A 23,813-nucleotide genomic window follows, 5' to 3' on the forward strand; every position below is an offset into this window, starting at 1 on the left:
AGAAAGTAGCTTTTGGATAAGTTATTTTGAACATCTGTTCTTCATCACATGATTTTACTTTCAGAGAAACCTCTAACTCTACTCCTTCTTGCATTTTTTTTTCTGGCAAATACATATTGGTCTTAATAATCCTGAAGAAATGAGTATTCATAGCTTTTATTTAGCGTACTACATATATTTGGCGGCCAACATTTCTTTTTACTTCAAACCACCAACGAAAACAAGCATTGAAAACAAAAATTAGTTGTACGGGATTTTCTATAGATTTAATATTATTCCTACAACTAGGATCACAACATTATTATGTTGGTTTTGAGACGAAAAGTTGGAAGGCCCATTTGCGGTGCAAGTGTCTTTTGTTCTTGAGCCATTGGAAGGTTCCCTTGTGTCCTAACCCAATTAATTTCCTGCTCAATTTAAGGCATTTCTTCTGCTCTGAATTACTAGAGCTACAAAATCCAAGTTGAAATCAAAGAAAAGGACAAGCATCGGGTATCCAAGTTTTGAATAATAATAATAATAATAATAATAATAATAATAATAAATCTCCGCCCCTACTTCGATGATAATAGTATTCAAATGTTGATTAAGCTCGTCAATCGAGATGCACAATTAAATATGCAAAGTTGGAGGGAGGAGTTGGGTTGATTATTATTTTTTTTATTGAAAAAATTTTGAAATGTTTTCCGGTCTGAATTATTATTTTATTTAAGGTATAGGCTTAAATTTTTTAAATTTGACACTCAAATTATTTTAAATTTAGATTATTAAATTAGGATAATTTCATATCTAAATTATTGAAATTTGAAATTAAATGAAATTAATTTTATATCATGTTGCATTAAAATTTTGGATTATTTGAGTTTAAATCATTTTAAAATTAAATTAATTTGTATTTGAATTATTTTTATTTAGATTGGATTGAACAAAATTTTCAATTACAGATCACTTTTGACAGCTCTCATAAAATTCTTAACAGTCATTATGTGAAAGGAAAATTTGTGATACGGAAAGGTGAATATTTGAAGCAAGTAAATCTTCATCCTAGCAATACCGACAAGGAAATGAATCTTCACTAAGTTCCTTTTAAGATCTGAGCTTGATTTGGTACGTCTTGTAAATTTGCATTACTTTGACTGTCATTAATTTCAGTAATCCACCTGCCAATATTATTCAGAAGCTAATTAAGCATACCAATATAATTACATAATGGACGGTCAAGTTAACTGTAACGATCGAGTCCACCTTCTTTACCAAAGAGAGTGGATTAAGGAATTCATGCAGGAAAAAAGGGCCTTTGAATAATCAGAACAAATGGTGTGGAGCCCATTGTTTGAGTTAGGTTGGGGCGTGGGGGGCGTGCATGTGAGGCTGACGTTTTCTCAGGAAAATCTGAACGTTAGAGTTTCAGAAAGGGTAGAAAATTATCATTTAATAATGGGGAAAAAGAAGCGCCAGACGCCGAAACTGGTGCACTTGTTTCTTGATCTAGCCTTCACTACGTGTCATTTCACATTTCCTTATTATGACACCGGCTGCAGCCAGTAAAACCAATACAGGGTAACGCTATTAATGTTTGACAAACCGGTCAATGGCGTAAGTGGTGGTGTAAGACTACTGACAAAATATTTCCATAACGGGGGACTGAGCTATAGGGCAACCCTGTATATACTTTGTTGTTTGTCCCACTGCATTAGTTCATACATCAAACAGCCGTTCTTTCTCTTTCTCTTTTTCTTGCTTGTCATTTTCTGCTTAGTTACTTTCATTTCATTTCATTCAAATCCAATTCCTTTGTTGAGAAAAAATCGATTCTTTTTATGTAACATGGCTCTGTTTCGGATGTCTCTGTTTCTTTTGATTCACATTGTTCTGCTTTCAAGTCTCTATTTTGCTGAAGACCCTTATGCCTTCTATGATTTCAAACTCTCTTACATCACCGTCTCCCCTCTCGGTGTTCCTCAACAGGTTAGTTTTCTCAATACTTTCTGTTTACTCTGTTTCTTTCAGCCCATACAGTTTTTTTTTTTTTTTTTGTTTCTTTTGGGTGTGGTTCTGCTTTTCCTCTTAGTTTTTATTTTATTTCTCCAGATCCACGAAAAATAACCGTTTTTTTAACTCCTATACTGTTTTTTAATTACTTCATTATGTACAGTTAAGTGTTGGTAAATACCGGGGTTCAATTTGTTTTTTTTTTTTTGAAGTACATCGGATGGTCCAAAATCATTACTTTATAGGTCACTTGATACTTTTAAGTTACTGTTTTGAATCTGCAACGGCTATTGGAGTGTTGACAAACTATTGATGATTTTCTAGCAGTATCAAATTTTTTGTTCTTTTACCCCTTTCTCATGCTTCTTTTTGTACGATATTCTTGTTCTTTGAATAACTTTTTGAACGCAAGTCGATTCTTTGGTGTTGGTTCAACTGTTACAGTATATGGTTTTGGACCAGGGGAGTTGCCTCTGTGTTTAAAAAAAAAAAACTAATATTTTCGAGGCATTTATATTGAATGTTCTTAGCGGTAGACTTTTTGGTTTTTGTTGAATCAAATGTTTGGTTTTGAGTGCCATTTTTTAGTCTTCGTATCATAATGTTTTGAAATATCGGGGTAAACTCATTCGAGTGGTTTGGCAAAGAGGATGGTAAGTTTGGATTTGGTGCAGCTTTATAGATAATTTTCGGATTCTTTCCTATTTTGAATTCTTTAGGAATCTTGAACTAATATTCTGGAACCTATGTTCCAAATTTTGTCAAATCAGAAACTTGGATATGGAAATGCTGAGTAGATAATTCTTTCATTTGCAGGTTATAGCAGTTAATGGGGCATTTCCGGGTCCTGTCGTTAATGGCACAACTAATTATAATGTGGCTATTAATGTTCACAATCAATTGGACGAAAATCTTTTGATGACTTGGTATGTTTTGAGATAAAAATTTTATTCTTCTTTTCCTTTGGGTATTATTTGTTAAAAGGGATATGGTGAAATTTCTGAATTATGGTTTTACAGGGCAGGAATTCAAATGCGGCGAAATTCATGGCAGGATGGTGTTCTTGGTACAAATTGTCCAATTCAACCCAAAAAGAATTTTACATACCAATTTCAAGTTAAGGATCAGATTGGGAGTTTTTTCTACTTCCCTTCGCTCAATTTTCAAAGAGCATCTGGTGGCTTCGGTTCTATTATTATTAATAACCGGAATATTATAGCAATTCCTTTTGCCCAACCGGATGGTGACATTGTCATCATGATTGGTGACTGGTATACCCAAAACCACACGGTTAGTAACTAATGAAAGGCTGGAATTTTGATTTTATATGCATTGAAGTTCTTTTTTTTTGCAAGTTGAAGTCCAATGATTGACACACTCTTCTTTTAGGCATTGAGAACAACTATTGACTCTGGTGAAGAACTTGGGATGCCAGATGGAGTTCTCATTAATGGGAAGGGACCTTACCGATATAATTCAACTCTTGTACCTGATGGTATTGAATATGAAACCTTTAATGTTGATCCAGGTATGCTTTTCTTAGGCCTTAATGGTAAAATATTTTGTAAGATGTGATTTTTCTTATAGTTCAAACAAGTAGCTTTGTTTTTCTTTTTCTTTTTTTTTAGGCTGATTTAAATTGAATGATTTCACCTTTTGCATTGACCTTGTGCTCCATAGTTTTTTTTTAAGAAATAAATCACAGGTTTCGCATGTTTACATTCAGTTATTGATAATGTTTCATGCAACATAAGTTCTCAGTAGTCACAGAAAGGGGTTTTTACTTTATGAAGCCTTAATCTGCAATTTCACTATGTTTTGCAGGCAAAACTTATCGCTTTCGTGTGCATAATGTTGGGATATCTACTAGTTTGAACTTTAGAATTCAGGGCCATAATCTGCTCTTAGTCGAAACTGAGGGACATTATACGACCCAACAGAATTTCACCAGCTTTGATATTCATGTGGGACAGTCATATTCCTTTTTAGTTACCATGGATCAGAATGCAACTACCGATTACTACCTTGTGGCTAGTGCTCGGTTTGTGAATGAATCAGTTTGGGAAAGAGTAACTGGTGTGGCCATCTTGCATTATTCCAATTCAAAAGGACCAGCAACTGGACCTCTGCCTGTTCCACCAACTGATATTTACAACCAATGGTCAGCAATGAACCAGCCAAGGGCCATCAGGTTTGTGCTCAAATTTCCTTCGCTTGAGTATGGTATATATTCATACTTTCTTCTTCTTTAGAAACTTGCGACCAACTCTCTTTCAAAAGTTATTCACTGAATATAGCCATAGAGTTTATAGAACAAATTTTGTCCGTACATGATGTGTAAGGTTTCTTTTTCCTACAACTGAAAACTTCCCTGAATCCATCACATATTAAACTCTATTTTCCAATGATTAGGCAAAATACTACTGCAAGTGGAGCTCGCCCAAATCCGCAAGGCTCTTTCCACTATGGTTCAATTAATGTGACTGACACATATGTGTTACAGAGCTTGCCTCCAGTTAGGATTGATGGGAAGCTTCGTGCTACACTGAATGGTATCTCTTTTGTCAACCCTGATACACCAATTAGGCTAGCTGACCTGCACAACGTAGAGGGTGCCTATAAGCTGGATTTCCCCAATAAGCCACTTTATCGAACTCCCCAGATGGACAGATCTGTAATTAATGCTACATACAAAGGATTCATAGAGGTTATATTGCAGAATAATGACACCAGAATGCAAAGCATTCACATGGATGGCTATGCATTTTTTGTGGTTGGGTAAGAATCTTATACTTACATGTCAACTGTCAAGTTCTGAACTGCTGATAATTTGTTGTATTTAAACAACTCTATGGGTGTTTGGTGCAGAATGGACTTTGGTCAGTGGACTGAAAGCAGCAGAAACAACTATAATAAATGGGATGCGATTTCTCGCTGCACAACAGAGGTTTGTTTTTCTAACTGAAACATATTTACCTTGTACAGTGCAATGTCAAGTGCCTAATTGCCTTTTTTGCCTTAGGAGATTTGATTTTGTAGCATATAAAAAAAAGCACATTTTGCTGTTCACTGCTTCCCTCTAATCATCTTTTGTGTAGGTCTACCCGGGTGGATGGACGGCAGTCCTTATATCTCTTGATAATGTTGGAGTATGGAACCTGAGAGTGGAGAACTTGGATAGATGGTATCTAGGCCAAGAGACATACATGAGAATTATCAATCCCGAGGAAAATGGGGACACAGAGATGGCTCCACCTGATAATGTTATTTATTGTGGTGCCCTTCAGAGCTTGCAGAAGTATATCTGAAATCTTATTGAAATTTCACTTGCTCCCTTGCGGTCTTTCCTTCCTATTACTAATGGGCGCTTGTACTTGCAGGGAATCACAAAGCTCTTCTGCAATGACATTGTTGCTCATTGGGAACTCCAAGTTGTTTCTGACTTTGGTAATCACAATTATAGCTTCAATTTTCACTTTTAGCTGATTCATAGGAAGCTCTGATAATTCATAGGCAGCTTGTCATACACTTTTTTTTTTTTTGGTGTTAACAGTTTTACTCTTTTTTTTTCTTTAATCTTTAGGTATCTACCCTATTGTAATTTAGGTCACTAGGGGTCCATCATTCTTATGTACTTTCAGGTCACATGCTGATGATGACTAACCCATTCTCAATACCGTTGGACTTCGTACTTGAATTTTTTGCATATTCTTTGTTAAAATTTTTGCTTTCTGTGCTTCCTTATTTGATTTATTGGTTTAGAAGGCCACTCGAAGTTTTATTTTCAAACGGAGCAATTATTTGATTTAATAACGATTAATATGATGTAATTGAATTGAATGCTGTTCTGTGTGAGGAGATGATTTTGTTTTGTGCTGAGGGGACTTTTTTTTTTTTGGACAAATAAAAAAGAATTGATTTTAACTGTGTTCAAGTTGATTAGCTAGAACATTTTAGTTTTCTTGATTCTATAACATGCCTTTAATGAAGGTATCATAATATTGATTTAGATTTTCTGTAAATGGATCAAGTGGCTGGCCAAAGTAGCTCTTTTATGGATTTGGAATTGTTATCAGTTTAGCTTTGAGGAAAATGAGGATTAAGTATATATATACCATGAGCCAAGAGGTGGAGTCTTAAGAGCAAAATCTTGCAAGGCAGATTATTGGTCTTGACTCTTGAGAAAAGAGTATGCAACAGTAACCTGATCGATCAGCAAATAATTAATATCCAGATATCATAAAGCGGGGCCGTGTCCAAATTTCCAGTCCAAAAAAGCAGCAAAAAAGAAAAAAAAAAGTTGTTCTTGTGATGCCATTGCCTGCTATTTGAGGGCCTTGAAATAGTTGTGAAGGTATTAAAGCTTTTCTTTCCACTCTCCCACATTGTAATTTCTCTCTTCATCCAGAGCCGCCATATATGCAGTGGAGAAGCATAAATTTAAGCTCCATTGTACCCTGCGCCTCTGATCATTGCTTAGCCTCATCAGTCATCAGCTATTGGGAGGACCATTGAAGGAAACATCAATCAGTACCTAAGTAAATGGTTGTTTCCTTTGTGGCTTCAAAACATACATTATTAGATAAGTTAATTTATGGTTCTAATCTTTGAGTGTACTCCTGATCCAATTTTACTTTTAATATATTTTTTTTAAATGAATTTTTTTTTCCTTCTTACCACTTGGAAGAACATGCCGAGAGAGATTTAATTATCTCTCACGATGGAGGAGACAAAATTGGTTTAAACCAGATAATTTGTTTTTCAACTTTTTTGTTGCAGGGCATGCAGGCAATTCAAAGGGTTCAAACAAATGAACTAATTGTAGGGTTGTTGGGAGAAATTAAAGAAATTAATCCTTGTAAAGCATAGATGGTTAAGTTAACCAACCAAAAGATAATGACATTTTAATGATTTATGGTACTATTTTACTTGAAATCTCCTTTATTTTCCCAGAAAATACCTAATCCTTTACAAATATTGTTGGGAATATCCCAATTAATGTTGATTACCTAATTAATTAAAACAGTAGTCAACCTTAATTACTGGTCCAAGATCTCCTTAATCTTTGAAGCAATTTTTGGTCCAAAAAGTTAGGTTGGGGAAACGTTTCAATTAAGCATGCAGATATAATTGAAAGTTCTTTGCTGATCTATATATGAACACATTTAGTTTGTAAGTAGCTTGCCTTGAGGCTTCCAGATACAAGTAGTGGTATACTTTTTAGTTACAAAACCTGAAAAAGGACTTTCAAGCCTTGACTACTCTTACAAGTGAACGAGTTTTTCTTGTAAGAGTAAATGTTTCAACACTTTACACCCTTCTAGCTAGGCTTCTATAGAAATGGATTTTTTTTTTTTGCTTCCTTAATTAAGCTGCCTCGCTCAACCACTTTGCTCTACTCATTCTTCTTTGGCACTTCTTCATCACTCTTCGCCTTCGGTTGAACCAAAACGTAGTGTTCAAGGTAGGTTACTGGTTCTTAATTAGTTTCAGTAATCTGCATGAAATGACTTCTATTGCAAAATGCATGCATCCTTCTTAATTTCTCATCTTCCAATTTTAATTAAGATGCTGCTCATATTTTTTCTTTTAAACACCTTCCTCGTAGCAGAGCAAGAATACTTTGGGACTTTTCAATGCTCTTAAGAGTAAGTTGAGTGTTCATTAATGTTCATATATATATTAAGGCTAGCTATAAGTACTATCTCATAATCTTTGGATCACCTTCATAACATGCATGTATGTGCATCCAGGATCTTTGAAAAACTTTATTGTTGAATAGCGCTAGCAGTCTAAGCAAAGGATTGCAAATATTTCTTTCAAGGTTTCATTATTACTTATAACTCTGAATACATTCTCTTTTTCTATAGCTAAAGATTGCATGGTTCTGTGCCCGTAGAGTAATATTGAAGACACATTAGAAGGTGTGTTAGTTCATTCAGGAGTTGCTTAAGGTGAATAATCTTATTTTCCTTGTTTCTTTTATATTTTCTTTAATGTTTTCAAATGCTTGTAGAAATATTAATCTATATATTTGTCTCCATTGTTTCTTTAGTACTTAAACATTTTTTGGTGCGTTTGCAGCCCTGGGATCCAGGGGAAAGTTTTATATTTTAATGACAGACGTCAAAGTTTGTACTTTGTGATTATGAGTTTCCCAGATTCTCCGGATCCCTGTTACTAGTGTAGAACTTAACGGGTAATCCTACATGAATATTGTATTTAAAACATCAAAGGATTTTGAGCTCTAGTATAGAATGCTTTAACTTAGTGAAATATCGGCTGATGGCAGGGTTAACGTTGCATGCATATTTACGAACTTTCCACTAGTTACAAACGATGATATGGCCCACCTTAAAATAGAAGTTGAATACCAAGAACTGAAGAATAGCCATTTTACTAATGCCCACGAAGAATTACAATTTTTTTTTTTTGCTGGTAAAAATATGATGCAGAGTACTGCCACCATCAATATTTGCTTTGAGCAAGAGTAATGCCACCAAGATGATGTTGAACAGTAAGATAGTATTTGAAGACTTCATAGGAACATGATGGCCGAAGATCATCATTTCCTCTTGGCATTTAAAAAGGGGGAAAGTAAACTAGTATCAGGGTTCCCTTTTAACTATCCTTGTCTAAATCATGGAGGAGCAGGTGTTTGTCACATTTTAAATATATTATAATTATAAAAAAGGTGATTCAATGAGATATATTTTGTACTAGTAGTACTACAACTAGGTAAGTACATCAGCAAGCATCATCATCATCTTTGCTTTTTGAAATGTTTTTCTTATTTACTAATCTTTAATTCTTGTCAAAGACTTACACATCAAGTACTCCATAATGTAATTGAGAGATATTCTAATCACATTATACCTCAAAAACATATCTAATTTAAGTTGAAATTGCTTTTTTCTTAACTAATTATAAAAAAGGGGGAGTCGATTTTTATAGTATAAACACATTTGATTTATCTTTTATGTTATGGCTATGTAATTTCAGAATCATCGATAAGTTCCAATAGTAGAAAGTAGTAGAAACTAGTGTGGTGGGTTGGGCACCCTTTGATCAATTTTTTTCTCAACTTGATTCATAGGCTGCCCACATATTCTGGTAAGCATGTTTTGAAGCCCAAGTTAATTTGGGCCAAAATTTCCCCAAACTTGAGCTTCAATGGTTTATTGGGCTATAGACAGGGCTGCAATTCAATATTCATTGTTGTAAAATGTTAAAGCTTATTTAATGAAATTAAACTGTTATGCATCTCCTACCTGGACTTATCTATGCTTCCTTTTTTTTTTTTTAAATTTTATTTTAAATTTTTGCACAGAAAATGGAACAATTAACTTGAAAAAGCTTCAAATTAATCAGAATGAAGAACAAATTTAATCAGATTAGAAAAAAGAGGCAGAAAAAAAATTAATGGCTGCATGGAACATTCTTGACTTAATTTGAGAATTTATTTAATTTCATTATAAATATTAAAACCAGTTGTACAGTGAATATATTACAAGCTTCAATCATGCAAACATGATAATACAGAAAAGAACTTGATTCCCTCCATATTAATGACAATACTTCATGAAATAAACCCTAAGTCAAGGTGCATTAAAGCTGTGTAGCTAGCATATTGCTAAAGATAAGCTTTGCCAGAGTAAAAAGAGCTTGCACTGAGACATTTGGCCTATTTGTATTTGGAAAGTATACAAGCAAGAAAAGCAATTAATTCCAAGCAGAATGGCCTCATCATGAAAATTAATACTTGAAATATCATTGCCAAATAGACCTCATTACCAAATTAACCTCACGCATGGATATGAGTTAAGACACTATCTAGATACATATGCCCTCGTTTGACGTGTCGTTCCATTCAAGAACTTTGTGCTCTTTCTAGCAAGGAACACATATAAATAGTTGAGTTGTATTTCCAATTCTAAATATTGCTTTGAAGAGAATATATATCGCAAAAAGAGTGAAAGTATTAGGTTAAGATTAATTTTGAGATCAGAGAATAGAGAGCAATGGCCAGTGGCAAATGTATGACTCTACTGATTTCCTTAGCGTTAGTAGGGATGCTGACGGTTGACAGAGTTGCTTCACAAAACTATGGGGATGCATTGTCCAAGTGCATTTTATTCTTCCAAGGGCAGAGGTCTGGAAAACTACCATCTAACCAAAGAATGAATTGGAGAAAGGACTCTGCTCTTCGTGATGGCTCTGACGTTGGTGTAAGTCTCTTTCTCCGCCCATCCTTTTTTTTTTCGGTCTTTGATTTATATAGCAGATCAATTGCATAATTGAGCAAGCTGTAAAAAAACACTTAAAAAACTACACATATCAATGTCTTGATGAGCAAAGAAAATTTGAGAGTCACAAATCTGAGGTTTTATATATCTTAATTTCTTGTCTAATTATAAAAATCATTGAATTCAAAGTGAAATATTAATTAATTTAGATAATTTATCAGGTGTCGATCTTTTAATTTCTTCCCTCTTTACGAAAGAATATAATATAAGTTTAACCTCTTGATCGTATTGCATGTTACTAAACAAATCCACTTTGAATAAACTATGTGTTTACAAATTAAACTAATTAGTTTGTGGTTTGTGTGATAAATAGATTATTTTTTATATAATTATACACATAAATAATATGAATGAATAATGTCAATTTAAATAATAAAAAATTTGACCACGAAGGAAAAGAAAAATTACCGTCAATATATATTTATAAAGATTTGAATATGAATTTTTAGTCAAAAGAAAAAGAAAATGATTTTAAATTAAAAAATGAAATGTTGACAAATAATCAAGATTAGAGTGATTAATGGAGGACAATTATAATGGAGATATTCTTTCATTATTTTTTTTTTAAAATGAGAGAGATTCTTAGATTTCATTAACCAAATAAGTTAAAATTTTGAATTAATCTGGCATTACAATTTAAGAAAAATTTTGACTTTTTGAAAATTAAAATGAGAATAATTTAAGGAAATAAAAAATGACATTAATTTATTTGTGAAATGGAAAGAATATTTCAAAATTAATGTAATAATGACCATAAATTATTAACAATTAATTTGGTATCCTGATACGAAATTAAATTTTTTTTTGTATTGATTAATAGATATATGAAATCAATTTAAATATTCTAAGTATCAAAAGAATAGATCATCATCGATGTAGAAAATTTGTTTTTTTGTTAAAATCTTTTGTTATATATTTGGTTTAAATTTGTTTGCATATTTATATTTTCTATAAGAACAAAGCCATAAAAAAATAAAATAACATATATATATTTAGAAGAGAATAAGTGTAATTAATTCAATCAAATCAAAATAATGAATTACATATCATGTGGTGTTTATTTAACATTATATATTCACATGTTAAAAGAGTAGATCATCCACATTTTTTTTTATCAAAGGTTTTGATTTTTATATAAGATTAGCTCATGTGGCAAATAAATCTTAACTTTTAATTATATATATATATTCAGAAAAATGGAAATTTAACATTATTATTCCAAAAAAATGGTTAACATTAATTTAATTTAGGATTTGTGTGTGAAAAAAAATTAATAGATACAATAAGATTATAAAATTGTGTGAACCAATTGTGAAATTCGAAGACGTTTTTGAGTTTTTTGCTAATTGCAATGCGCTTCTAAAAGGATATTGAATTGGAATCAAACGGAAGCCATAAACATTAAACAAAATTCAGACATAAATTAACTGATTTATACTTGAGAAGATTACTTATTTAATTATATAAATAAATAAAAACAAAATTAAAAACATGATGATTTAATTGGGTTTCAGATGGACTTAGTAGGCGGTTATTACGATGCCGGTGACAACGTGAAATTCAATTTTCCAATGGCATTCTCAACCACGATGCTAGCATGGAGCGTAATCGAATTCGGCCAATTTATGGGCCCAGACCTGCAAAATGCTCTAGACTCCATTCGTTGGGGTACAGACTACTTGCTTAAGGCCACCAATTTCCCTGGCAAAGTCACTGCCGCCATTGGTGATCCTAATGCCGATCATAATTGTTGGGAAAGGCCCGAAGACATGGACACACCAAGAACCAGTTACGTGGTTAATCAAACCCACCCTGGATCTGAAGTTGCGGCTGAAACGGCAGCTGCACTTGCAGCTGCTTCCTTGGCATTCAAATCCGCTGACAATAAATACTCTATAGCACTCCTCAAAAGAGCAACGAAGGTACAGTGATGCAGAACTATCTTCTTAATTCCTTGTTTCTTCTACTACTACTACTACTATTATTATTATTATTATTATTATTTTACTCCCTTTTTAGTTAATAGTGACTTTTTTTTTGTTTATGTTGTGGATTAGGTCTTTGACTTTGCGGATAAGTTTCGGGGAAACTACAAAGACAGTGTTGGCCAAGGAGTGTGTCCATTTTATTGTGATTACAATGGCTATGTGGTACGTACGTACGTAGGCATAGAAAAATATAAGACACATTGACTAGATTGCATGGGAGATTAATTACCACCACTATGGCCAAAGTTCAAATCTTTAATTTTCAATCTTGCAGGACGAACTGATTTGGGGAGCAGCATGGTTGTTTAAGGTGACAAACGAACAGAAATACTGGGATTATATTCAAAACAACATTCCACAACTGCCTAAACAAGTTATAAGGCTTGTTGGTGGCAGTACTCACTTGCAAGCTGGTGGTAGCTTTGCTGAATTTGGATGGGATGCAAAGTTCGCCGGTATCAATGTACTTGTTTCCGGGGTAATTAATAATCTAATTAATTTTCCCTAGCAGCTTGATCATTTTGTTTTCTTAATTAATAAACAATTGTTTTTATAATACAATACTAGAATTTGTTTTGATTATTTTTGCAGTTGGTAATGAACTCCACGAATTCCAATCCCTATGTTCCCCAAGCAGGTAAATTTGTTTGCAGTCTGTTGCCAGAATCACCTTCCAAATCTGCTACATACACTCCAGGTAGCCTGCCTCGATCGGACTTAAAAACATCATTTTGTTTTTGCTGTTGCTAATAATGGATGAAATGATTTGCGAATAAATTTATGGTAGGTGGGCTTTTGTTCAAACCCGATGGAAGCAACTTGCAACATGCCACAGCTCTGTCATTTCTTCTCCTTGTTTACTCTCAATATCTGAAAAAATACAATGGAGCGGTTCGTTGTGGTAATGTTAATGCAATACCATCTAGGATCGAGCAAATTGCAAAAGGCCAGGTATATATATATATATATATATGTATATTTCTCGTTATAAATCCAAAGAAACAGTTCCATTATTCCCATAAGTGCAAAGTTTATTTGTTTATGCATGATAGTCTGCAGCATGAGTCTTTATCAAAAGTTTATTAATTAGTAGGCATTATTTTATAAGTAGGCATGATCAGGATATTAACGTCTGAACAGGATGATGCCCTCCAAATTTAAGCATTAGAAAGTTGGATTTTTTCCAATTATATGGAGGAAGCTTACAATTAATTGATGCGCAGGTCGATTATATACTGGGAAAGAACCCACTGGGGATGTCATACATGGTGGGATTTGGGCAGAAGTTTCCTCAAAGAATACATCATCGGGCTGCATCTTTACCTTCCATTGGTGAACACCCAGAGCACATCAAATGCAAGGATGGAACCCCTTACTTTCAAACCAAAAATCCAAATCCTAACTTGCTTACAGGAGCTATTGTTGGAGGACCTGATGCCAATGATCAATTTCCTGATGACCGGACGAATGCTCCGCAATCAGAGCCAACCACCTATATTAATGCGCCTTTTGTTGGGGTCCTTGCCTATTTCAAAGCATTTCAGAAAGTCTGAGTAATATTATATGTAGTTTACATAAAATGAGTGAAAATCATGCTGCCAACAACCTCATTTGTTAACGTTCCTCTCATTAGAGTCCTGGACTACTTGAAAGCATTTCCATCACTTTGAGCTTCACTGTTTAAAAAAATTTAAATTTGTAAAGTAGTGGATTTTCTATTGATTTAGCATAAAAACTTACTTAAATATCCTTCTACTTAATGCAACAAATTAGATGATTAAAGTGTCCTTAATTATTTATCCAACCATGTTCAAATACCCATCAATACATATATAAATATATATATATATATATAACATATTAATTCAACAGTTTTAATGAAGCATTTGCTTAGAACACACATCTCAGATGCATATGAATGGAGAAGATATGTACTTTTAAATGTAAAGATTAAGAAAAACTTAAATGTAAAGAACATAACCTTGAATAATTAAGACACAAAAATCTGATCAGTATGAACAACATAAAGTGCTGCCTTCCAAATTAACTAAAGCAACACAGCAAAATTATACATTGATTGATGCATTCAGGTGGATTATAATTATGTATATGTACTTAGGAGAAAACTCATGGGGGATGCCATACTTGGTGGATTTGGCAACAAGTTTCCTCGGAATAATAATTCATACTTCATAGGGGCTCTTTCATCTTTATTTTCCATTGAAGAACAACCGGAACACATCAAACGCAAGGCTGGATACCCCTATCTTGGAAACCAGAATTCCTAATCCAAAGATAATTACAAGGGATATCTTTGGAAGGACGGAATGGGTAATGGCACTGACCTGTAAGAGTTTCCTGATGATCGGGTGAATGCTTCAGTATTAGCTAGAACCCACCACCTACAGCCTTTTGTTGGGCTTGGGTTTTACTGTGCTCAGGGTGGATTTATATATTCAGATATTACAGTTTTCTTTCCATTCCGAAATTTGGATGTATTTTGAGAAATATTATAATTTTTACTAAACTAAAAATAATAATTATAGGTAATTATCTTTTTTTTAAAAAAATTTCCTCAATTCATTATTTGGTTTAGTATATGGATTTTAACCCAATCTGCTAAAGGGGTAATGGAGATGGCATTCTTTCTACGAAGAAAAAATTATGATAATAAGTATATATGATTCTTGTATATGATATTTTTGAGTTTTAATGTGCAAAATTTTAAAAGTGATGGTAATATATAAAGGATCTTTTTTTCAAAATAAAAAAATTGATTTAATATTTAAATTAATTGATATATTATTGAAATTATATTTGAAAGTTACGAATTTAAAAAAATTTATACTCGTAATAATATTTTTTTCAATAAAATAAATATTAAAAAAGAAAATTAAAAATATATTAAAAATTAAAAAAAATTATAATAGTCGGTATGGGTAGGGAATTGTATAGTAAAGGTTAAAAAGGTAGATAACCCTTAAGATTAACATCTAATTCATACTTTTCCCTTATTATTATGGATGATATAATCTAACCCCATGTTGAATAGAGCATGCCATAAGTTATACATGGCTTACCTCTATTTTTTTTTTAAATCAAACTGTTTTATCTTTCTTCATACGGAATAGGCATTTATTTGCTCACGAGATTGCTCCACTTTGCCTGGAGTATTTTATCTATCTCTTCCTAACTCTTGTTGGGCTTTGGGAATCCTACCAAAAATGCCAACGAAATATACGTTACACAGTCTGTACGTACAAGAAATCTCAAAATTAGCATCACTTACTCTATCTTAAATCCGTATAATAAGCAATACCCCACTTCAAAACCACATGCATGCATATTTTTGACATTTAACAGGAAACTAATACATAATTTTTAAAATCAATAAACATAGTAGCATATATACGTATATTACTTAATTTTCTCTTTTCATGGTCAAGCTAACCATGAAGAGAAGCATAATTGTTGACCAAAGCTAAGGCATTGCTTGTCATATGAACCATTGTCAAAATCTTTCTTCTCACAGTAGTCTTTGTTTGACCTGAAGCAATAAATACAATTACATAGAAGTAATCACAGTAAAATTATAGTAATAGACAATAATTAATAATACAAAATGCATGAAAAATAAAGCTCATCAAGATTTACATGAAAAATCCTCTAGTGTAGAGAGAAAAAACTATGAATCATTAAAAAAATCTCCACTATCAAATAATAGATATGCAAAGTTATTTTTCTTTAACTAAAACTAGAGTTAATCAATAAATAAAGAGACAATTGCAAAAATCTCACCAAATAGGTGAGTCAACAAATATACTCTGGATTTGTTCCTAGAGAGCTTTAAACACAATATTCATTGTTTAGAATGTTGAACTTTGAATTATAAATCTGTAGATAAAATTCAGTTCAATTGGACTCCAGATCGACTTTCATTTAACCAACTCTCATTTTTCCATTTTCTCTATATTTTTCTTTGCTTTTCTTTTTCTCTCTTCGGTACCACCCTCTGTTTCTCTATTACACAATCCTTTTTTTTTTATTGTTTAAGGCTTCATTTAAATAGGGCTCTCTTAGGTTAAAGACAAAAAAAGGCTTTAGGCCTTTTAATTGGCCAAAATAATGGGGCTAGACCCCATATATCCTAATAATCTCCTTTCCAGTCTCATTAAGAAAAGATTCATCACCATAGTAGTTTCATTTGGAATTCAACTTGGTTAAGGAATCCATTCCGCCCAAGTAACTGCAGAGCTCAAACTTTTCTCTGGGAAGTGTCTTAATTAACATATCTGCTACATTTTCATTAATATAGATTTTCTTTAACAGCATCTGTTGTTCCTTAATTACCAAATGTAACCAATGATATCTAACATCAATGTGCTTTGTTTTAGCATGGTACATAGCATTCTTACTCAAATTTAAAGCACTCTGACTATCATAAAATATCACATACTCTTTCTAATTCAACCCCAATTCAAAAAGAAAATGTTTCATCTAAAGCATTTTTTTACCTACTTTAATTGTTGTAATATACTCAGCCTCTGTAATTGATAAAGCAATACACTTCTGTAATTTAAACTATTAAAACACAACTTCTATTGTAAAAGTGAACAAATACCATGAAGTAGATTTTTTACTATCAAGATCACCTATCATGTCACCATCAGTAAACATTTCTAGAATTGGTTGTGAAATTTTATAACTTAAGCATATTTTTGAGGTGCCCTTCAAATTTTTAAAATCTATTTCACTGCTTTTCAATGAATTTTTCCTAGATTAGAAAGAAATATACTCACTACACCAATGTTAGGCCATATGCAAACCATAAGATATATCAAAAAATTGATTACAGAAGAATAAGAAATACTAGACATAGCTAGTTGCTTTTTTTTAGTCATCGGATGAGATTTTTTACTCAGATGAAAATGATTGGCAAGTGGACTACTAACTGATTTAACATATTACATGTTGAATCTACTAAGCACTCGTTCAATATTTTTTTTTGTGACAACCACAGCTTTTCAACTCTTCTATTTCGGATAATATCTATACCAAGAATTATTTTACTGGATCTAAATTCTTCATGTCAAAAGGCTTAGACAATTATTCTTTTAACCTACGAACCATACCAGCATCTTGTCTTACAATCAACATATCATCAATATATAATAGGAGAATAATGAAGTTACCATCAGAGAATTTTTTGACATACACATAAGGATCTGTTGTCTTTTTTTTTTTTTATCACTGTGGCTCACCATAAAAGAATCAAATTTTTTGTACCACTATCGTAGAGCTTATTTCAAGCCATACAAGCTTTTCTTGAGTTTGCAAACTAAGTGCTCTTTTTTTTTCACTTCAAAACCCTTAGGTTGATTTATATAAATATTCTCTTGCAAGTCATCATGCAAGAATACGTTGCTCAAGTTCAAGATTCAAACTAGTTGCTAATCCCAGCACCACTTGAATGGAGCTCATCTTCAGAACTAGAGAGAATATTTCATCAAAATTGACGTCAAGTTTCTAAGAAAAACCTATCACCACTAATTGAGCTTTGTATTTTACTAGTTTATCACCTTTCTTTTTTAGCTTGAACACTAATTTATTTTTCAACGACATCTTTTCTTTCGAAAGTTTAACAGGATCATATGTACCATTTTTCCTCAATGACTCTATTTTTTTCTTTCATTGCTTTTGACTAGTGCTATATATTCAGAGTAGTCTGTATATTTTGGAAGCTTTGTGGTTCTTTTTCACTGGTAACTAAAATAAAATTTAAACTTGGATACTTGGTAAATGGCATGTGCTATTTAGTAGATCTCTTAAGCTAAGACTTTACACCACCTGATGCTGAATGTAGCTTTTCTTACTCAACACTCTATGGTGGATAGGACTACTCACCCTGTTCAACACTCTTAAGTGGAGAGGATTGCTTCTCCTGCTTAAAATTGATTGCATCTGCCTCATCATTAACTGTGACTGGCTCATTCATATCCTTAAGTTCTATTTCTTACTCATTTTTACCATTTATGGCTCTTTCTTGTGGAACTCTTATCGGTATTGAAACATCATACTTAATAGTAACCTATATAGTTTTCTCATTTTTCTTAAGTTCTACTATGGTTTTTTTTTTTTTTATAGAAGATCACATCTCTGCTTCTGACTTTTTTTTTCTTCATTGGATCTCATACCCTATAGTTAAGTTCCTTATTAGTGTATCCTATAAATACATGCTATATGACTTTACTGTTAAGCTCTGATCTCTGTTCTTTCGGCACATGCATGAATGTTTTACACTTAAAAATTTTAAGTGAGAATATGGAGCATGTTTTTCTATCCACATTCTTTCTGAAATGTCAAAGCCCAAAAGAACTGATGATAATCTGTTAAGCAAATAACAAGTTGTATTAACTGCTTCACCCTATAATGATTTTGGTAATTTTGTCATCCTCAATATACATTTGACTTTTTAATGCGATTCATCTTTTCAGCTACACCATTATGCTATGGTGTTTCGTGTTATACCATCTTATGCCTAATCCTACACTTTGAATAATACTCTTCAAAGTCTTTGGATGTATATTCTCCACCATTATCAGTCTAAATACACTTTAAGAGTAGCTTTATCATCTTTTTCACCATGACACAAAATTTTTAAAAATACTGTAATACTTGACTTTTATTTTTAACATATATATCCAAGTCTTATACGAAACATTATCAATAAAAATAATAAAATACCTGGTACCACCCAATAATCAACCTTAATGAGACCACATATATTAGAATGAATCAATTTCAATCTATTTTCTTTTCTCTGAGAATTTTTACAAAAAAAAAAAAACTCTATGATGCTTGTCAAACAAACAATGATCACATGAATTGAGAGATATACCTTTGGTCAAGGTAATAAAAAATTACCTTGCCAAAACCTGTAACCCTTTATCACTCGTGTGTGCTAACCTTTTGTGCTACAAGTTTGTTGAAGCATCATCCTCAACGACATTTATTTGGTTGCTATTTAATTGCATTCATGTCTTGTACATTGTACAACATAATTTTTTTCTTACAACTATCATATATCTTTTGAGAAAATTTTATTGCCCATTCTTTTCTTGACTCTTATATCATTCCTTATCAAGGACATTAATAGCAAACAATTTCATTCTCATATCTGAAATATATCTAACATCCTTCAGAGTCAATATACAACCCATACTAGTTTGTACAACAATATCACTAATCCTAATAATCTGCAACACATTTTGTTTTCCATCTTGGTGTAACCAAAGTCTCCTACTTTGTAAGTTGTAAACAACTCTCTCTTATGAACACAATGATATCCCTCTTAGGAACATAATGATATACCACTCCTATTTCAACTATCCACTAAATGTGGAGATCACCAACATGATTACAATCATCATGTGTACTAATCAAAGTAATTGAATCACTATCTGAATTCACTACTACAACATTGCCATCATCTAAACTTTTACTTTTCTCATCTTTTATCTTTTGCTTCAAAATTTTATATTATCGCTTTATGTGACCTACTTTACCACAATGAAAATACTTCGCTTTATTTTTGGACTTGGATCTATATTTAGACTTACTATAGCCTTTTAAGTTTTGACTTCTATCAATATTTCTACCCATGGTCTAAATCTTTTTATCTTGCTTCTTCATTAAGCATACTGTCTTTTACTATTTCTAATGTCACATTATAAGTAAGAGTTGAATTAAGAATAGTCATAATTATAGTATTTTAACTGTTTGGCAATAAACTAAAAAAAAATAACACTTTCATTTCATCATCCATATTAAGTTCTATAGTAGTCATCCGATTAAATATATCTTGAAAATCACTCCAGTGCTTTGTAATCAATTGTCCATCCCTATATTGTAAAGTTGCAAGCTTTTTAACATGTATAACTTTATTCATACCTATTTTTCTCTCATACAATGTCGCCAAATTTTTTCAAACAGTGCAGGCATCTGTCTCCTGATTTACATGATGAAACACGTTGATATCAATCTATTTTTTGATTGTAACCAGCATATTTCTATCTAACTTTTTTTAACTTTCATTTTTTATATTTGCTGGTTTAGCCGAATCATCCAATACTGGTTTATACAAATCTTTGTAGTATAAATGATCTTTCATCATAAGCTCATAGGCTTTCAAATTGAATAATTTGATATTGTCAATTTTATCATGAAACCTATATTACCCTTCATGATCTCAAATAAAATGTACTTCTGTCTTGGGTTGTTTCTGTATTGATGTCTCAAAATAACCCTTACTTTGATACCACTTATTGGACCTGAAGCAATAAACACAATAACACATAAACAATATATCACAATAAACATATAGTATTAGATAACAATCAATAATTCAAAACGTAAAAAAAAAAGCACACCAAGATTTACGTAAAAAAGCCTCTAGTGTAAAGAGAAAAAATCACAGACCACCAGGATAATCTCTACTATCAAATAATAGATATACAAAGTTATTCTTTAGCTAAAATCAAAGCTAATCAATAACTAAAGAGATAATTAGAAAAATCTTACCAAATAGGTAACTCGACAAATATACTCTGTATTTATTTCTAAAGAGCTTCAAACCTGATCTTCATTGTTCAAAATGTAGAGATTTGAATCCTAAACCTGCTAATAAAATTTCAGTTTAATCAAACTATGGATTGACTTTTGTTCAACCAGCTTTTTTTTTTTTATTTTTCCTAGCTTTTTTTTTTCTTTTCAGTGCTACCTTATGTTTTTCTATTACATAGCCTCTCTTTTATTGTTTAAGACTTTATTTAAATAGGGCTCTCTTAGGTCAAAGATTAAAAAAGGCTTTAAGCTTTTTAATTGGCCAAAATCAATGGGGCTGGACCCCACATATCCTAACAATTTTGAGTCAACCAAGAGTACAAGTTTGAAGGGGCACTGAAACAACCTGGATGATAAGGTTGAGTGCTGTAACTAGGTCTAAAAATGCACTAGAGTATGGGATTACTTGGCCTAAAATGGGTGTTGATAGGATTTAATTGCATGAAGAAGTCAGGGTGAGACTTGATGAGAATTTACAAGTGAATGAGAAAGATTATTAGGATAAGGTTCACATGTGAATAAAGAATCTTAAATCATTAAAAAATTTGAACGAGATGTCTTATGTATACATAGAGGATAAAAAAATCCAATAGCTTAAGTTTTTTGGCTTAAGTGATGTCTAACATATATGTACAAGCTTTTTGGTGTGCTTTTATAGGTTCAAGTATGGTAAATCTCCCAATAATTGGTATCGGAGTTAAGGTTATAAGTTTGAGTCCCAGTGGTGTTACTGAGAGCAAATTATTGACAAATAAGAGGTTGATCATATCCATAAACTTCATTTGCTTGAATATCAGTATCAGAGTAAAAAGATTCAACTTAGATATAATGAGTGTGTAGAAGTAAAACATCCAAGTGAACGGTGTGTTGAGTTAACCTAGAGTGCAAGCTTGAAAGGGCACTAAGATAACTTAGGTTACAAGGTTGGCTGGGTCTAAAAGTGCATTTGAGATGTGATGTTGCTTGACCTAAAAAATATGTTGATAAAATTTACTTGCATGGGAGAGCCGATGAGAGACTTAATGAGAACTTACAAGTGAACAGAAGATATTGTTAGGATAAAGTTTACATGTGAGTAAAGAATCTTACATTACTAAAAAATTTGAATGAGATATCCTATGTATACATAGAGGATCCAAGAACCCAATAACTTAAGCTTTTAGGCTCAAGCGATGTTCAACATATATGTATGAGCTTTTTAGTATGTTTTCGTGGCTTTAAATGAGGTCAATCTCCTAACAATCTTTACATTCACGTTCATGTTATTTGCTTGAAACCCATCATTGCATGAGCTCTCATCTGTCAGAGTAGTGCTAACCCAAATCTATATATCATTTATCATTAGTTTAAAATTAGATCCTTTTATCTTACTCATCTCTCTAATTGACATTCTGAGCTTATCTATTGTGTCGCTCAGTTCTTTCACACAATCTTGCATAGCTTCTACCTTGTTAAGTTGGAATCCATGGCTTTTAAAAAATGTTACCATCATGGTGGAGGTTAACTTGGTGGTTGAAAGGGTCACATCCACGGTTGCATGAGTGAAAAATTAAGGGCTTGTTTGGATCAAGCTAGCGTAGGTTGAAAGACATTCAAAACAAAGTTTTGAGTAAATTGTTAAACTACAAGATGCTCTAATAAACTCTAAATCCTATATGAATTAGCCTGAGGATTTTGAAGTGAAAGAAAAAGAGCACTTAGTTTGCAAACTGAAAAAAAGCTTATATGGCTTAAAACAAGCTCCACAATAGTGGTACAAAAAATTTAATTCTTTTATGGTGAGCCACAACTATAAAAGAATGGTAGTGGATCCTTGGGTGTATGTTAAAAAAGTTTTTGCCGGTAAATTCATTATTCTTTTATTATATGTTGATGATATATTGATTGTGAGACAAGATGCTAGTATGGTTCACAGGTTAAAAAAATAATAGTCTAAGTCTTTTGACATGAAAGATTTAGGTCCAGCAAAGCAGATGCTTAGTATGAATATTATTCGAGATAGAAAAGCTACAAAGCTATGATTGTCATAAGAAAAGTATGTTGAACGGGTGCTTAGTAGATTGTCATAAGAAAAGTATGTTGAACGGGTGCTTAGTAGATTCAACATAAAAACATTTTAAATCAGTTATTAGTCCACTTACCAATCATTTTTATTTGAATAAGAAATCTTATCCGGTGACTAAAAAAAAACAACTAGCTATGTATAGTATTCTTTATTTTTTTGTAGTTGATTTTTTGATATATCTTATGATTTGCTTACCGCCTGACATTATCATAAACATATTTCTTTCTAATTCTAGAAAAGTTCATTAGAAAGTAATGAAATAAATTTTCAGATATTTGAGGGGCATTTAAAAAATATGTTTGAGTTATAAAGTTTCACAACCAATTCTAGAATGGTTTACTGACATTGACATGATAGGTGATTTTGATGGTAAAAAATTTATTTCAAGGTATTTGTTCATTTTTACAAGAGGAGATGTATCTTGGCAGTCTACGTTGCAAAAATGTGTTACCTTGTAAACTACATAGGCTAAGTATATTGTAGCAACTGAAGTAGATAAAGAAATATTTTGAATGAAACATTTTCTTCTTGAATTGAGGTTAAAAAAGAAAGACTATATGATGTTTTTTGATAGCTAGAGTACTTTAAATTTGAGTAAGAATGCCATGTACCTTGCTACAATAAATTACATTGATGTTAGATATCACTGATTATGTTCAATGATCGAAGAATAGTAAATGCAATTGAAAAAAGTCTATACTAATGAGAATGCAACAGATATATTAACTAAGATACTTGTTAGGAAAAAGCATGAGCTTTGTAGTAACTTAGCAAGAATGGATTCCTTGACTAAGGTAAGTTCCAAATGAAACTATTGTGATGATGAATCTCTTCCTAATG

At 32.2% G+C, this 23,813-nt stretch overlaps 2 protein-coding genes and 1 pseudogene across 5 annotated transcripts; 2 read left to right on the forward strand and 1 right to left on the reverse strand.

Moving 5' to 3' along the window:
• The first annotated feature begins 1,424 nt into the window (after window positions 1-1,424).
• LOC111318170 (monocopper oxidase-like protein SKS1) lies at window positions 1,425-6,670 on the forward strand. 2 transcript variants are annotated; one of them, XM_022920865.2, is made up of 9 exons: window positions 1,425-1,968; window positions 2,809-2,918; window positions 3,012-3,282; window positions 3,382-3,520; window positions 3,817-4,183; window positions 4,405-4,770; window positions 4,861-4,939; window positions 5,091-5,290; window positions 5,373-6,670. In XM_022920865.2, exons 1-9 carry the CDS (start codon window positions 1,573-1,575, stop codon window positions 5,476-5,478), a joined length of 2,034 nt encoding a protein of 677 aa, XP_022776600.2. In that variant the 5' UTR covers window positions 1,425-1,572; the 3' UTR covers window positions 5,479-6,670. The 2 variants fall into 2 exon arrangements, with proteins under 2 accessions (XP_022776600.2, XP_089622287.1); XM_089766161.1 differs by lacking the exon at window positions 1,425-1,968 and adding an exon at window positions 2,295-2,645.
• A 2,952-nt stretch (window positions 6,671-9,622) lies between these two features.
• LOC111318175 (endoglucanase 4-like) lies at window positions 9,623-13,951 on the forward strand. Of its 3 annotated transcripts, none has more exons than XM_089766162.1 (7): window positions 9,623-10,220; window positions 11,813-12,220; window positions 12,356-12,448; window positions 12,561-12,777; window positions 12,885-12,983; window positions 13,074-13,237; window positions 13,510-13,951. In XM_089766162.1, the coding sequence occupies exons 1-7, from the start codon at window positions 10,014-10,016 to the stop codon at window positions 13,837-13,839; spliced, it is 1,518 nt and encodes a 505-aa protein (XP_089622288.1). In that variant the 5' UTR covers window positions 9,623-10,013; the 3' UTR covers window positions 13,840-13,951. The 3 variants fall into 3 exon arrangements, with proteins under 3 accessions (XP_089622288.1, XP_022776612.2, XP_089622289.1); XM_022920877.2 differs by having other exon boundaries at window positions 12,561-12,764; window positions 12,878-12,983; XM_089766163.1 differs by having other exon boundaries at window positions 9,623-10,214; window positions 12,561-12,764; window positions 12,878-12,983.
• A 1,781-nt stretch (window positions 13,952-15,732) lies between these two features.
• LOC111304069 (21 kDa protein pseudogene) lies at window positions 15,733-23,580 on the reverse strand (annotated as a pseudogene).
• Between the last annotated feature and the right edge of the window lie 233 nt (window positions 23,581-23,813).

The sequence above is a fragment of the Durio zibethinus genome, chromosome 9 (genome assembly GCF_047325235.1).
Source record: "Durio zibethinus cultivar Kanyao isolate XHJ-2024 chromosome 9, ASM4732523v1, whole genome shotgun sequence".
NCBI classification, from domain to species: Eukaryota; Viridiplantae; Streptophyta; class Magnoliopsida; order Malvales; family Malvaceae; genus Durio; species Durio zibethinus.